This window comes from Hemiscyllium ocellatum, chromosome 47 (assembly GCF_020745735.1).
Source record: "Hemiscyllium ocellatum isolate sHemOce1 chromosome 47, sHemOce1.pat.X.cur, whole genome shotgun sequence".
In the NCBI taxonomy this organism is placed as follows: Eukaryota; Metazoa; Chordata; class Chondrichthyes; order Orectolobiformes; family Hemiscylliidae; genus Hemiscyllium; species Hemiscyllium ocellatum.
In genome coordinates this window covers 8,328,903-8,345,332 of record NC_083447.1, presented here as the reverse complement: position 1 = coordinate 8,345,332, position 16,430 = coordinate 8,328,903, and the positions used below count along the sequence as shown (strand labels likewise).

The window sequence follows — 16,430 nt, the reverse complement described above, 5'->3', positions numbered from 1 at the left end:
GTTCATTTTGAGGGATCAATAACGATGGGGATACTGATGAATGATTCTAATTCTGCTCTGGGAGTGAATCAAAACCCCCGTGGGGCACCCCAAAATGACAGCATTGTCCCGAACAAAGGAGAGAGTGAGAAGGAAAATGTAGCCCTCAAAGTTTGAAGACAAGCCCTTGGGGGGGGGGGGGGGGGGGAAAGAAAAATTATCTTGATCCATGCAGACCATTTGGCCCATCAAGTCCACACTGACCCTCCGATAAGCATCCCAACCACCCAGCCCCTACATGATCCCTGTAACCCGAGATTTCCCATGGCACATCCCTGGGCACTACGGGACAATTTAGCACGGCCAATCCACCCTAACCTGCACATCCCTGGACACTATGGGACAATTTAGCACGGCCAATCCACCCTAACCTGCACATCCCTGGGCACTACGGGACAATTTGGCACAGCCAATCCACCCTAACCTGCACATCCCTGGGCACTACGGGACAATTTAGCACGGCCAATCCACCCTAACCTGCCCCTGGGCACTACGAGACAATTTAGCACGGCCAATCCACCCTAACCTGCACATCCCTGGGCACTACGGGACAATTTGGCACGGCTAATCCACCCTAACCTGCACATCTTCAGGTTCAGAGAGGATGTTGACCCAATTGATTCCTGGAATGAGAGCGCTCTCTTTCTCTGTCCTCACTGCAGTTCAGGAGAATGGGGGGAGCTGGACTGGTCACGCTGAGACATGTAAATCCTAAGGGAGCTCTTGGTGGGAGTGTTTAGATGCTAAGTGGCTGTTACCCTCCTGGGGTGGGAAATTTAGAGTGGTGGGGGCAGGTATAAATTCAAAAGGAGTTTGCAATTTAGGGTGGAAAATGAGGAGCATTTAGTCAGGAGGGATTTGGAATTCTCTTCCCGAGAGCTGTGGGAGGCTGAATCATTAAAACTCGAGCTAGATAAAGACTTGACATGACTTCAGGGCAACTGGGAGCAAGCAAAAGTGAAGGTCATCGTTAGAATCATCCATGATCTTACTGAATGGAAAAGCTGTGTCAAACAGTCTCCCACTACCCACCATAGTGTAAGCTCACTCCACAGGAAACCATTCAGCAAATATCACACCATGACAACTCACACCAAGCACAGGCAACATTTCACCATGACTCAGCATCTTCAGAGAGAGTGGTGGGGGACCATCGAAGAGAAGAGGAACTTCTGCACACTTCCTGACCCACATTTAACTCTCACCCAACATGACTAAAAAGAGATGAATCAGTCATTTATCACCGTTAACAGAGCTTGCTCGGTCATTCCAGTTTCTCCACCTGTGCCCCCGTCTCATTTCACTGAAGAGCGTTGGGAACTAGAGGGACCACCTCCAACATTTCAACTTTACAATAAAACACACAGAGGTCTTACTGGGGTCATCGAGAGTCATAGGCAATACTTGAGACTTTGGCTCAAATCTGAGAGGTGACCTTTTAGAGTTTTATAATATCATGAGGGGCATGAATAGGGTGAATAGTCAAGGTCTTTTCCTGGGATAGGGGAGTTCAGACTTAGAGGGCATAGGTTTAGGGTGAGGGGGGACAGATTTAAAAGGGATTTAAGGGGCAACTTTTTCAGACAGAGGGTAGTGTAGGAGAATGAGCTGCCAGAGGAAGTGGTGGAGGCTGGTACAATGACAGCATTTAAAAGGCATCTGGTGTGTACGTGAATAGGAAGGGTTTGGAGGGATCTGGGCCAAGTGCTGGCAAATGGGACTAGATTAATTCAGGAAATCTGGTTAGCATGGACAAGTTGAACCAAAGGGTCTGTTTCCGTGCTGTACATCTCTATAACTCTATAAGTCACTTTGGTGGAATTCAAATTCACATACAATCCCTACAGTGTAGGAGCAGGCTATTTGGCCCATCGAGTCCACACTGACTCTCCGATAAGCATCCCAACCAGACCCAGCCCCTACACGATCCCTGTAACCCTACATTTCCCATGGCACATCCCTGGATACTATGGGACAACTTAGCACAGCCATTCCACCCTAACCAGCACATCTTCAAGTTCAGCGCATGCATTCACGGTTAGTTTGCTTTCTCCAACAATTATTACACAGTGATTAGCACTGTTGCCTCGCAGCTCCAGAGACCCGGGTTCAATTCCCGCCTCAGGCGACTGTGTGTGGAGTTTGTACATTCTCCCTGTGTCTGCGTGGGTTTCCTCCAAGTGCTCCAGTTTCCTCCCATGTCCAAAAACGTGCAGGTTAGGTGAATTGGCCATGCTAAATTGCCCGTAGTGTTAGGTGAAGGGGTAAAATGTAGGGGAACGGGTTTGGGTGGGTTGCGCTTTGGAGGGTCAGTGTGGACTTGTTGGGCCAAAGGGCCTGTTTCCACACTGTGAGTAATCTAATTATACACACACACACACACACACACACACACACACACACACACACACACACACACACACACAAAGTCAGTGGTGCACAAATATAAACCATTGATTTCCTCAGTTCCGCTGTGTTGCTGGTGCAATGTCTGTGTTGAAATCGATTGACTCAAAAATGTTAAAGCAACTTGCGTCCACCAGCTGTGTTGTGATGAAAATTTATTGTGCCTTTCACAAGCATGGGGGCATTTCTAAAGAGCTTTGCAGCTGTTTTAAATGGAACGGGTCCCTGTAACGTAAAACAGGGATTCACAACCTGAGATCCACGGAGCCTTGGGAGACAGCTTCGGAGACTCCCAGATCAAGAGAAGGCGCTCAGTGCAAACGAAGTTCTGTGTAGCACCAAACAATTTATTTATTTTGTTTTAACAGCATCTCAATTCTTTTATTTCTTTCATAGGACGTATGCATTCTTGGCAGAGCCCGCGTTTGCTGTCCATCCCTAACTGCCCTGAATCAACTGGCTTGCTAGGGCCTTTTTAGAGGGCAGTTGTAGAGTCTGGAGTCACACATTGGCCCAGTCTGGGCCAGATTTCCCCTTCCTAAAGAGGACATTGCTGAAGCAGATGAGTTTTTCCCCCAACAATAATCCCATTGCTTCTTGGTGACTATCAGAGACCAGCTTTCAATTCCCGACTTTATTAACAGAAGGAGTGGCGTGGTGGCTCAGTGGTTAGCACTGCTGCCTCCCAGCGCCAGGGACTGGGTCCAATTCCACCTTCAGGTGACTGTCTGTGTGGAGTTTGCATGTTCTCCCCATGTCTGCGTGGGTTTCCTCCTACAGTCCAAAGATGTGCAGGTTAGAGTGGATTGACCATGCTAAATTGCCCTCAGTGTCCAAAGATGTGCAGGTTAGGTGAGTTGTCCCATAGGAGATGTAGGGTGATGGGGATAAGGTAGTAGGGTGTGTCTGGATGGACTCAAATGGGTCAAGTGGCCTGCTTCCACACTGTTGAGACTCTACGATAGATTGACAATTACAATTGAGCATGTCACTCTTAAAATGAAGACATTGTAGGGGTTGCAGACAGGTTGAGAGGAACCTCAATGTTTTGATGGCAGGAGACCGTAATTGTGTAGATAGATTGGTGAAAATGGGGATTAACCCATCATAAAGGGAGATCTGACGGTGATGTCTAAAATCACAAGGCTCCTGTACAGAGTGGATTGGCAAAGGGGACACTAACTTAAGTTCAGTGTGGGCGGCACAGTGGCTCAGTGGTTAGCACTGTTGCCTCACAGCACCACGGACCTGGGTTCGATTCTAGCCTCGGGTGACTGCCTTTGTGAATTCTGCATGTTTTCCTCGTGTCTGCGTGGGTTTCCTCCCACAATCCAAAGTTGTGCAGGTCAGGTGACTTGGCCGTGCTAAATTCCCCGTAATGTTAAGTGCCATTAGACAGGGATAAACACAGGGTAGGGGAATGGGTCTGGATGGTTTACTCTTCAAAAGGGTCGGTGTGGACTTGTTGGGCTGAAGGGCCCATTTTCATACGCTGTAGGGAATCTAATCTAAATCCTCACCAGTAAAACGACCAAGAGCATCACAAGAAAGAAGTTTTTTTTGCACAACACGTGGTTAGACTCAGGAATGCGCAGCCTGAGCGTGCAGATTATTGGGGGCTTTCGCAGGAGAATTTAACCGTTCCCAGAGGAGAACAAATTTGCAGACCGTGAGGAGAAGGCAGGTGAGTGGGACTAGCTCTGAGAGAACCAGCCTCAGCACCATCAGAGCTGAAAATGTGTTGCTGGAAAAGCGCAGCAGGTCAGGCAGCATCCAAGGAACAGGAAATTCGACGTTTCAGGCATAAGCCCTTCATCAGGAATCATTTCTGATGAAGGGCTTATGCCTGAAACGTCGAATTTCCTGTTCCTTGGATGCTGCCTGACCTGTTGCGCTTTTCCAGCAACACATTTTCAGCTCTGTCCAGGAGTCGTGTGATTTTAGACATCTCCGAAATAGCAACTACATTTAAACTATGATTTGGAGATGCCGGTGTTGGACTGGGGTGTACAAAGTTAAAAATCACGCAACACCAGGTTATAGTCCAACAGGTTGCTGGAATTGTGTTATAACCAGTACTTTGAGCTTCAGAAAACAGCGTCCCCAGTTCGTCAGTCGTGTTAACGAAACGCACGTTATAGCAGCACGTCCAAGCACACTCCTGGGAGTCACCTCAGGACATTTCACAACATTAAGCAGAGCCATGTAAATGCAGGGCTGCAGAGCGAGGGTTGCATGGCTTAGGAACACAAGTAGGCCATTCAACCCCTCCAGACTGTTCCGCAGGTGGCAGCAGCAATGGAACAATCCAAAAAGCAAGAGAGCGCAAACAGTGTGGGAAGTGGGAAAATTGAATGCCATAAAAATTTTCCTTGTTGTGGGAATGGAGGCAGCAAACCCTTGAATGCTGCCCCAAGAGTCAGAATCATACAGCATGGGAACAGACCCTTTGGTCCAATTAGCCCAAGCTGACCACGTTTCCAAACTGAACTAGGCCCACCGCCTACATTTGGACCACATCCCTCCAAACATTTCTTATTCACGTACCTTTCCAACTACCTTTAAAAATGTTGTAACTGCACCCGCATCCACCACTTCCTCAGGAAGTTCAGTCCTCATATGAGCCACTCTGTGTAAAAAGGTTGACCTTCATTTCCTTTTCAAACCTTTCTCCTCTCACCTTAAAAATACGTTGCCTGGTTTTGGACTCCCCTGCACTGGGGAAAAGACTTTTGCTTTTCCATACCCCTTACGATTTTAGAAACATTTATAAAAGGTCACCCCTCAATCTCCTATACCCCAGGGAAACAAGTCCCAGCCTCGCCCAATAACTCAAACCCTCTGGACCTGGCAACATCGTGGTCAATCTCTTCTGAGCCCTCTCCACTTTAAGTAGCATCCTTCCTATAGCAGGGCAACCAGAGTTGGATGCTCCTCAGGGAACCTGCTTCCCTCATCTGGTCTGACCAACCGCAGAGTCCAACACTCAAGCCCCTGAGGGAAAGGAGACCATCAACGTCACCCGGGCAGAATGGGCCATGTTCCACACCCCCAATTCCCCCCCCCCCCAGAACAAAACACGATCTAACCGGGCTGGTGATGTGTCATGGGGAAATGCTCTGTATCTATCCTGTGCTATATCGGAGCGCTGCAAGTGTGGGCAACGATGTGGGCTCCTTCCCCATTCCACTGTGAATCTGGGCTGGACAGTGTCACAAGTGGCACTCCAATGCAACATAAGGTTAAGCAGGTTCACACGGTGTCAGGTCACGGGCAGTCTGGGGCCCCGGTTATGCTTTCATTTGCAGTCCCTAAAATAAAAGAACACTTTCACATTTTTGGTTGGGTTTTGGGTCCCGTACTCCTGACCGGTGGGCAGGAGGGAGAGAGGTGCAGACAGAGCTGAGGACCTCCTCATGAGTTTGGCCAAAGTGGCCATCAACAGGCCGAGGTTTTGGCTGTGCAGGGGCTGCCCCACTGTGCAGTTATGTCTGACCTCTGGTACCCATTAAGAGGGAGCATGCAGTGTCCTCTGGCACCACAGAGGGTCCAGAGACAGTGGGCATCAGAAGGGCTGGAGTGATCATCTCCCTGGGACACGTTATCGGGTTTTAATTTTGATCAATTCCCATTGATCGTTTGATTTTATTACAGTCACCCACCAGGGGATGTCTAACCTACAAAAAGAGGAACAAGGAGTAGGCCGCTCTGCCCTTCCAGCCTGCTCCCCCATTCAGTAAGATGGCAGCTGATTTGATTTGAACCTCAGCTTTACATTGCTGCACACCCCCTCCCGATAATCCTTCACCCCCCTCGGTCATCGGGAATCGATCTCCCTCTGCCTTAAACACACTGAAAGATTCTGCAGGTTTATGTTTTCAGCTGTAGCTCCCATCACTCCCTAAAAATCAAAAGTTACGCCTTTACATTTCTGGTTGGGTTTTGGGTTCTCCTGACGCTGCCTCTTGAAGAATGGAATTCCAAAGACTCTCAACCATCAGAAATAAAAGTGTCCCCTCATGTCTGTTTTAAATGGGCGCCCTTGTTGTAGATTCTCCCACAAGAGGAACCATCTTTCCACATCCACTCAGTCAAGTCCCTCCCAGGATTTTATTTGTTTCATTTCAGTCACCTCTGACTCTTCTAAACTGCCGAGGAGACAGGCCCAGCTTTTCCTCAGAGGTAAAAGTCTACCTTGGTTAAAGTTTTGGATTCAGACAGTAAATATCGATGCTGCTCCATATCCGGCTTGAGAGGGAGCTCAGGGTTGGATGACCGTGACTCATTGCTTGCGTTGTCCCTTTAGAGTCCAAAGGTTACCGACTGAAATCTCACTAGAAGGAAGGAAAATGGGAGCGAGGCCAAAGATCCCATCACAGCACCGAGGGAGTGCAGCTTTGCTGGAGGTGCTGATAGAACGGAGGCCATCTCAGGTGGCCTCCTGTAGCTGAGGGTCTCCCCCATACAAATATGAAAAATACGTTTTTTTAAAAAAAAAGTATGTATAGAATTGGTGCAGAAAAGATGACGTTTCCCGTGGGTGGGGACTTATTCTTTTATTCAGTCACTGGCTCGGCCAGCATTTATCGCCCATCCCTAATTGCCCAGAGGGCAGTTAAGAGTCAACCACATTACTGTGGGTGTGGAGTCACAAGTAGGCCAGCCCAGGTAAGGATGGCAGCTCCCTTCCAAAAGGCAGTAGTGAACCCGATGGGTTTTTCCATCGAACAACATTAGAATGTTGATCCCAGACGTTTTTTGAATTCCACCATCTGTCGAACCTGGGCCCTTGGATTTACAGGGAGACCCCTCACTCTGAATCAGGGCTCTCCTGAAGCAGGGTCTGCAGATTTGAAACATTAACTCTCCTTTTCAATTTAGCTCGAGTTCTACCTGCCTTGGAATCTCTTCCATACATGGCCAAGTAACACCAAATGTCTCTTGAAATAAAAACCTCTGCACCAGTTACTGATTACATTAAAAGCGCCGTGGGTTTAATCCAAGGAATGTCTTCTTTGGGAAGAAATCCACATCACCCACCAACTATTTGCTTTCCTTATTTAAACATGCCGTGATGTCACACAGCAACTGGAACTGGACAATTAAGCCAAGTGACAAAAAGACACGTTAAATGCAGACACACACACACACACACACTCTTGTTACCAAGAAACCCGGTTGTAAAACCAAGGCTGATATAAAGCAGCTGAGTTGAAAACAATGATTCAGGAAGTCATGTTTAAGCCATTACAGAAAATAAGTTTGATAAACACTTTTGGATTTTCTGCACCAGAAAACTTCCAAAGAAGTCAACAAAAAAAAGGGGGGGGGGGGGAGGAGAAGAGAGAGAGAGAGAGGAGGAAGAGATGGGACGATGGAATAAATATAAAAACTGCAAGGGGAAAGTTGGCTGGGGGTTGGCTGTTTGCAGTTTAATACTTTATTCTAGACTGTGGTTACTACCCTACAAGAATTCTTGTAACAAAACATCATCAAAACCACATTAATTACATTCCCCACCAAACTCAGGCTAAATAGAACCTATTAAAGAAGTGCTCCTCCTCCGAAAATCTGCGTTGAACAACTAAACAAATTAACAATCCAGGTTCAAAAGGTATGCTGCATTGTTTTGAAACTAGAATTGGAAAAAAGTGCACTTGAAATTAAGTTTCTTCAAATAACTCAGGAGGGGAAACAAGTACACGGACAATGACAGAATTAGGAATTGATGTTTTTGTATAATACACTCAGGGAAAAAAAACACACACACATTTCAAATGCCCACTTATAAAAAAACTCCCTACTCAAAGAGGAAACCGGAATCAAAAACAGAAGTTTCAATCTAATTGATCTCTCACTGAATTCAAACCCAGCGGATTAAAAAAAAACTTAATTAAAACTATATTTTCATAATTAAGTGAAGGCATTCGCGACTTGGAAAACAAAAATTGCAAATTTTCCTGCACGAAGCGTGGGGTAAACTTTGCCCATTGCGTTTCACACGGAACACTCAGAAGGACTTGTGCCCTGGTTATAGCGCGAACCCAAGGAAATTAATCCCATTCCCGCAGCATGTTATTAACTGGTGGAAATGCACACACGCCCAGAAACTGACACACACACACAAAAAAAAGCTTGCAGTCCTACCTCATGTTTGGTGTTTTGAAGATTCCCTTTCAGAGGCTGGTAAAGATTCTGCAAAAGCAAATTCCTGTGTGTGCCGGGCTTGCACACACACACCGACCGATTTTTCTCTTGCTTCGTCTGTTTCTTTCTCTGTAAGAGGCGAGTTATTAACCTGCCCAAGAGGTTCTCCTTGTTGTAGTTGCAGTTCTCTAGATCACTGCAGTATGTTGCATACCTCTTCAGCAGTGAACACGGTCCTGTTGTAACATGCTTCACCCTAGCTGTTCCCCGCCACACTATAACCACTCTATGTTACACTGTATTCCCTTCCACTCCCTGGTCTCAGTATTCACATAGTCGACCAGCCCCACAATGCACAGCCTTGCACTTCCGCCAGCACTGTGCCATTTAAAAGGGCTACGGTAGAGATCTCCTTAAAAGGGCAGATGGACAGTGAGGATAATTCAACTCTCCCTCTCTCTGGGCTCCACTGCAGAGTCGTGAGGGACCTGCAGTCCCCAGCGAACGCTGACCTTCTCCCTCAGATGGACTTAACTATTTGGAAAGAAGGTACATATTTCCCCCACCCTCAAAACAACATCACAAAACACATAACCTGCTGTTTGTGGGAGCTGGCTGTGTGGAAATTTGCATTTCGTTATAACAGTCTCTAAGCTTCAAAAGTACTTTGTTGCCTGTGAAGTGTGTTGAGGTTGTGAGAGGTGCTATATAAATGCAAGTTTTTTTTCCCTCTGTAACAGATCAAATAAGAAGTGAGGGACAAGTGGGTATAGAAGCATATAAAATTACGAAAGGAATAGATAAGATAGAAATAAGGAGGGTGAAACTAGAACTAGGGGCATTGCCTCAAAATTAGGGGGAGCAGATTTCACACTGAGCTGAGGATTCACCCAGAGGGTTGTGAATCTGTGGAATTCCCCGCCCAGTGAAGCAGTTGAGGCTTCCCTGTTGAATGTTTTTAGGGCAAAGATAGAGTTTTGAACAGGAAAGGGATTAAGGGTTATGGTGAGCAGGTGGGTAAGTGGAGCTGAGGCCCTGATCAGGATCTGCCATGGTCTTATTGAATAGGGGAACAGGCTGGAGGGGCCAGATGGCTGACTCCTGTTCTTATGACATAATTAGAGAATAAATTCTATTTACAGTTTAACATTTCGTAGAATACCTACTGCGTCAAAGCAGGTTATCAGCCATCACGCCCCCACCAACCCTCCAAAGCGCATCCTACACAGTCCCTGTAACCCTGTATTCCCCACGGCTGACCCACCTAATTTGCACAGCCCTGGACACAATGGGGCAGTTTCTCACAGCCAGTCCACCCTAACCTGCTCATCTTTGTCCTGTGGGAGGAATGGGGTGGCACAGCGGCCTCACAGCACCAGGGTCCCAGGTTTGATTCCAGCCTCGGGTGACTGTCTGTGTGGAGTTTGTTCCCTCCGGGTGCTCTGGTTTCCTCCCACTGGTCAGGTGAATTTCCCGTGCTAAATTGCCCATCGTATTAGGTGCATTAGGGAAATGCACCTAATTGGGGGGGGGGGTTACTCTTCAGAGGGTCAGTGTGGACTGGATGGGCCGAATGGCCTGTTCCCAAGCTGTAGGGAATCTAATCTAATCAAACCCAGGGAGAATGTGCAGGCTCCACACAGACAGTGTGGGAGGGTGGAATTGAACCCAGACCCCTGGTACTGAGGCAGCAGTGTTAACCACTGAGCTGCTAATCCAACATTTGAGAATGACATTCAAGAGGATGTGGAAAATGGGAGAGTTGGGTGTGTGTGGAGTTGAGTGCTAACCACTTGATTCATTAAAAATTAACAAATTGAGGAACATTGTGGTAACGTCAATGGATCAATAATCTCCAGCAAATACTCTGGAGTGGGTTCAAACCCACGTTGGAATTTAAATTCAATTAACTAATCTGGAATTAAAAAGCTAGACTCATGGCAACCATGTTACCGTGTGCTGACTGTTGCAAAACAAAACAGTTCAGGCATCACTAATGCCTTGAAGGGAAGAAGTATCCCCACCCAATCTGGCCTACGTGTAACTCCAGACTCTCAGCGATGAAGGGCTCTTGCCCGAAACGTCGATTCTCCTGCTCCTCAGAGGCTGCCTGACCTGCTGTGCTTTCCCAGCACCACACTCTTGACTCACAGCGATATGGCTGACTCTTAACTGCCCTCAGCAAGACGTCCAGTTCAAGAGCGATTAGAAGGTGGGTGACAAACTTTCCCATTGCTGCCTGCACTCTGTGAAATACTGTTCAGGAGTTAGGGCAAGGGAATAGGTCACTGCTGGTGCCAATTGACCAGGAGGCCAATGTTTAACAATTCTCAGCTGGCTACAATGTTGGGGCCAGAGGCCATTATTGACCAGACTCATTGAACTCTGTTTGGGAGAAGATTTGTAGCTCGGGTGCACGTTGTTGTGGTTCTGTTCGCCGAGCTGGGAATTTGTGTTGCAGACGTTTCGTCCCCTGTCTAGGTGATATAGTACATCAGAGAGAGAGGGAAAGGGCGTGTGATATAGTCCATCAGAGAGAGAGGGAGAGAGTGTGTGATATAGTCCATCAGAGAGAGAGGGAGAGAGTGTGTGATATATAGTCCATCAGAGAGAGAGGGAGAGAGCATGTGATGTCACAAGATGCAGAGCAGATGTAGGTCAGTCAGCACATCCAGTCTGCCCCACCATTCTGTGAGAACATGGCTGATCTAATAATTGTCAACTCCGCTTTCCGGTCTTTTCTCCATAACCCTTGATTCCCTTCCTGATTAAAAATCTCTCTATCTCAGCCTTGGATATACTTAACGACCAAGTCTAATGTCTTCATTTACCCCCGTCCTGCACTTCAGAAAACATATTCAGAAAACCTCACTGCTTTTCTACCTCCTCAAGGTTTGTGAGAAGATTTGTAGCTCAGGTGCTCGTTGTTGTGGTTCTGTTCGCCGAGCTGGGAGTTTGTGTTGCAAACGTTTCGTCCCCTTTCTGGGTGACACCCTCAGTGCTTGGGAGCCTCCTGTGAAGCGCTTCTGTGGTGTTTCCTCCGGCATTTATACTGGCTTGTCTCTGCCATTTCATTGAACTCTGCTTTAGATCACTGAGGGCAAGCGTCTGGCAGCTCCTCTACCACTGAACCCACCAGCTACCCCAACCTCACCCTGTTGGTGCCAAAGCACCGTTTTAACCTTCCAAGGTGTAAAGATAAAGTTGTGGTCCTATCAGATTCTAGGGCTGCTCAGTCATTACAGAGTGACGACTGGCAGTGAGTTTAACCTGAGGGTCACCACGCCTCAGGCGAGGGGACAGGGTGAGGAGGAGAGTTTTACATGGTAAACCCAGCTAGTACAAGAATTGAACCCATGCTATTGGCATCACTCATGAGCCATACAGCCAACGGTGGCACGGTAGTTAGCACTGCGGCCTCACAGCACCTGAGACCCGGGTTCAATTCCCGCCTCAGGCAACTGTCTGTGGAGTTTGCACGTTCTCCCCGTGTCTGTGTGGGTTTCCTCCGGGTGCTCCGGTTTCCTCCCACAGTCCAAAGATGTGCGGGTCAGGTGAATTAGCCACACTAAATTGCCCGTAGTGTTAGGTGAAGGGGTAAATGTAGGGGGGTGGGTTGCGCTTCAGCGGGTCGGTGTGGACTTGTTGGGCCGAAGGGCCTGTTTCCACACTGTAAGTAATCTAACTGAGGCTAATTGACCCTCTCCAACTGGTAAATATCTTATAGCACCAGGACAGGGAAAGGACAGAGACAGGCAGCATCCAAGATTCTCCTGTTCCTTGGATGCTGTCTGACCTGCTGCGCTTTTCCAGCAACACATTTTCAGCTCTGATCTCCAGCATCTGCAGACCTCACTTTCTCCTAAAGGACAGAGACACCAAATGTTGGCACAAGGGTTTTTTTCTCTCAATTGAAATAAAAGCAAAATCCAGTGGATGCTGGAAATCCGAAACAAACACAGAGATTCCTGGAGAAACTCTGCAATTCTGCAGTCTCTGTGGAGAGAGAAAAATAGAGTTCACAGTTTGAGTCCAGTAACCCTTCATCAAAACAAGACATCACAGCAGACTCACGTTTCGAGACTACTGTGATGTCTTGTTCTGACAATGGGTAACTGGACTCGAATTGTGAACCTTGTTTTTCTCTCTCCACTAATGCCACCAGATCTGCTCAGTTTATCCAGTATTCTATGTTTTTGATTCTCAATTGCTTTTGTTAACCGTTTAGAATGACTTGAAAGGGTTCAGAAATGATTTAAGGATGTTGCCAGAGTTGGAGGGTCTGAGCTACAGGGAGAGGCTGAACAGGCGGGGGCTGTTTTCCTTGGAGCGTCGGAGGTGGAGGGGTGATCTTATAGAGGTTTATAAAATCATGAGGGGGGTGGATAGGATAAATAGACAGAGTCTTTTCCCTGGGGTTGGGGAGTCCAGAGCTAGAGGGCATAGGTTTAGGGTGAGAGGGGGAAAATTTAAAAGGGACCTAAGGGGTGACTTTTTCCACAGAGGGTGGTACGTGTATGGAATGAGCTGCCAGAGGAAGTGGTGGAGGTGGATACACTTAAAACACTAAAAAGGCATCTGGATGGGTATATGAATAGGAAGGGTTTAGATGGATATGGGCCAAGTGCTGGCAAATGGGACAAGATTAATTTAGGATATCTGGTTAGCATGGACGAGTTGGACTGAAGGGTCTGTTTCTGTGATGTACATCTCTATGACTCTACGACTCTAAATGTAATTGCGGTCACTCCCACACTTGTACAGTGTTCTGGATTTGGTATTGATGTCTTTAACAAGATGAGGGAAGGCCATGTACATAAAACAAAGTAGGCATTCAGATCGGAATGCTAAGTGGTTAGAATTGTGGAATTTCTTTTTAATTTGGGGAACCTGATTTAGGTGAAACCTCCTTGATAAGCCAGCGTCCGAGAGATCTGTCAGGTATGGGAACAAGTGGCCAAGCTCTCTTCATTCTCTTCGACTTGAACTGTTGCATCTCTACTTGAGCCGGTTTTTAAACGGAAGGGTTAATTGTCTAGTGCGTTGGTTGATAGCAGCACTAGACTATGTGGCAATCAGGAAGTCCCAGGTCCGTTATCACAGGCTGTTACTTGACCTCATAAATTGCACACTTAAATAAGGACATAAGAGAGAGCAACAGGAGTAGGCCATCTGGCTGCTGGAATCCGCTCTGCCATTCAATAAGATCATAACTGATCTTTTTTGTGGACTTAGCTCCACTCACCATAACCCTTAATTATTTTACCATTCAACAATCTATCTTTTCCTTGCTCCCGCCTGATGAAGGAGCAGCTTGTGATTTCAAATAAACCTCTTGGACTATTACCTGGTATCGAGTGACTTCTGACTTTGTCCACTCCAGTCCAACACCGGCATCTCCACATCATGGCTTCAAAACATTCAACAAGGTAGCCTTAACTGCTTCACTTGGGGGGAGGGGGGGATTTCCACAGGTTCACAACCTTTTGGATGAGGAAGTTCCTCCTCCGTTCAGTCCGGAATCTAGGAGAAAGTGAGGACTGCAGATGCTGGAGATCAGAGTCGAGAGTGTGGTGCTGGAAAAGCACAGCTGGTCAGGCAGCATCCGAGCAGCAGGAGAATTCGGCCAAGAGCCCTTCATCAGGATTCCGATCTAAATCTGCTCTCCCTTATTTTGAGGCAGGAGGCTGGAAGAACACAGCAAGCCAGGCAGCATCAGGAGGTGGAGGCTATGCTGTCTAGTTCAGGAGCTGAAATGACCACCCTGTTTCTATTCTATCCATTCCCTTCAGGATTGTATATGTTTGTAAAAGATCGCGTCTCAGTCCAATGAGTATAGTCCCAGTCTACCTAATCTCTTATGATAAGCCAACCCGCTCAACTCCAGAACCAACCTAGTGAACGTCCTCTGCCCCCATCCAGGGCCAGTACATCCTTTCTCTAGTAAGGAGACCCCAAACTGTACACAGTACTCCAGAATATTCTTGGGTCTCGAGAAGGTGAGGGGGGGACCAGGGATCCCAATAAGGTTGTCATTCCTGATTGGATGTTCTCCTAGAGGTTAAATCACATGACACTGCCTTCCCACACACCTTCGACTAGCCTGCAAAGTCCACCCCACCCCCGCCATCTCTCCAACTGCTCACTGTGTCCTCCCTTTCCACAGCTATTTGGAAAGACACTGCCATGCAGACTTTATCCCCACTACTTCTATACCCAATTTAAAAAAAGCTGTGTGAAGAATCATTCAAAAGTTAACACGCCTCTTTTAGTATAAAAGTGATATCTCTGAACTAGATCGTTAATCGTTAAGAGTTGACTGGAGATGGCAATAAGCAACCGAAGGAAAATATGTGAAAAACAACTTGGTGTAAGATAAGTATGTAAGTTAGCTCGCTGAGCTGGAAGGTTTGTTTTCAGATGTTTCGTCACCACAACGAGGTAACATCATCAGGGAGAGTTCTGGTGAAGCGCTGGTGGTGTGGTATGGGACATACCACCAGCGCTTCACCGGAGACCCTCACTGATGATGTTACCTTGTCATGGTGACGAAACATCTGAAAACAAACCTTCCAGCTCAGCGAGCTAACTCACATGCTCATCATCAACCTGAGCTACAAACCTTCTCAAAAATTGCTCGGTGTAAGAGATCTAATGAAGTCGCCCAACTCGAAATGTTAACTCTGCTTCCTTCCCATGGACCTGCTGAGCTGAGCCAGCCATTTCAGGTTTTGTTTCGGATCTCCAGTATCTGGAGAGTTTTGTATTACGTAAGTATAAAAGCAGCCTGTTTTGGCAGGAAGGTAACTGCAATGACCTTGCCTCGAGATTGGGAACAATCTGTTTTGTAGCGGCACCTGGAGTTGTTTCTGGCCGTCGAGCACAGAGGAATGCCTGGAAAAGTATTAATAATGGGGACTTTCCCCAGCTTCAGGGACTTTCACCATTGCATTGGGGTCAAGACTGGGCCAATGGGAATGAAGGTGGAGCTCCAAGTGGCAACCATCAATCTGTGATATGAAGACAAGGCAGTGAGACTTGTTGAATACGTCTCAAGTAGTTTAAGTTAATCGATTTACTTATTCGTTTGTGAATCTGAGGTAGATGAATTAGAATTAGTTTTATTGTCAAAAGAGTACAGTGAAAAATTTTTAAGTCCCCACTTACAGTGCAAACCTCCCCAGGTCCAGCTTCTTCAGTTACCAGAGCTTAGAAAATAGAGAAATAAAAAGTCCAACATTGCAAAAAGGCAAGCTACATTAAGCCAACAAACGTGCTTTATTTAGAAGTGCACGTGGCTTCCTGTGTGCATTTTGATCAGAACTTAGAGAACCCGTTAGGCAATTTCAATCTAACAGTACACTTGGCACAGTGAGCAACGTTTGAACGAAATGCTCAAGAGGGTAAAGGAAGAGGTGGAAGACTGAGGGATGGGTTCCTTTGGATGGAGAGGGGTTGCTGTCTGTTTGTTCTCCAGTATCAATGAACATCTCCAATTGTCACAGGCGTACACTTTCTTTATCAATATGTCATGGGAGTAATGGTTTAATTGGCTTTAAGTTTGAGAAGCTGTGAGAAGCAACAGTTTTTAATTGAAGTTACCATGAACACTGGGTATACCAAAATGCTATTGATCCTTAGCTTAATGGGAAAGTTGGGAGCATTGGCAGCAAGCGTTTTACTGGAAACTGTAGAACTATGTGACAGTAATAGATGGACTTGCAAAAGAGGTTATGAAAGGAGAAAAAAAACTGAAAGAACCCAGATTCAGAAACAAACAGAAATTGCTGGAAAACACTCAGCAGCATCAGTGGACAGAAATCAGAGCTAATGTTTCG

The 16,430-nt window shown here is 46.8% G+C and overlaps 1 protein-coding gene across 2 annotated transcripts in view; it reads right to left on the bottom strand.

Annotated features, from left to right (window-relative positions):
• The window catches only part of vaspb (vasodilator stimulated phosphoprotein b), a 73,707-nt gene extending 64,778 nt beyond the window's left edge, over positions 1-8,929 (bottom strand). For both annotated transcript variants that reach the window (XM_060856092.1, XM_060856093.1), the window contains exon 1: positions 8,593-8,929. In XM_060856092.1, the coding sequence (XP_060712075.1) occupies positions 8,593-8,597 (5 nt within the window). In that variant the 5' untranslated portion in view covers positions 8,598-8,929. The remainder of the gene's footprint in view (positions 1-8,592) is intronic.
• Positions 8,930-16,430: the final 7,501 nt, after the last annotated feature.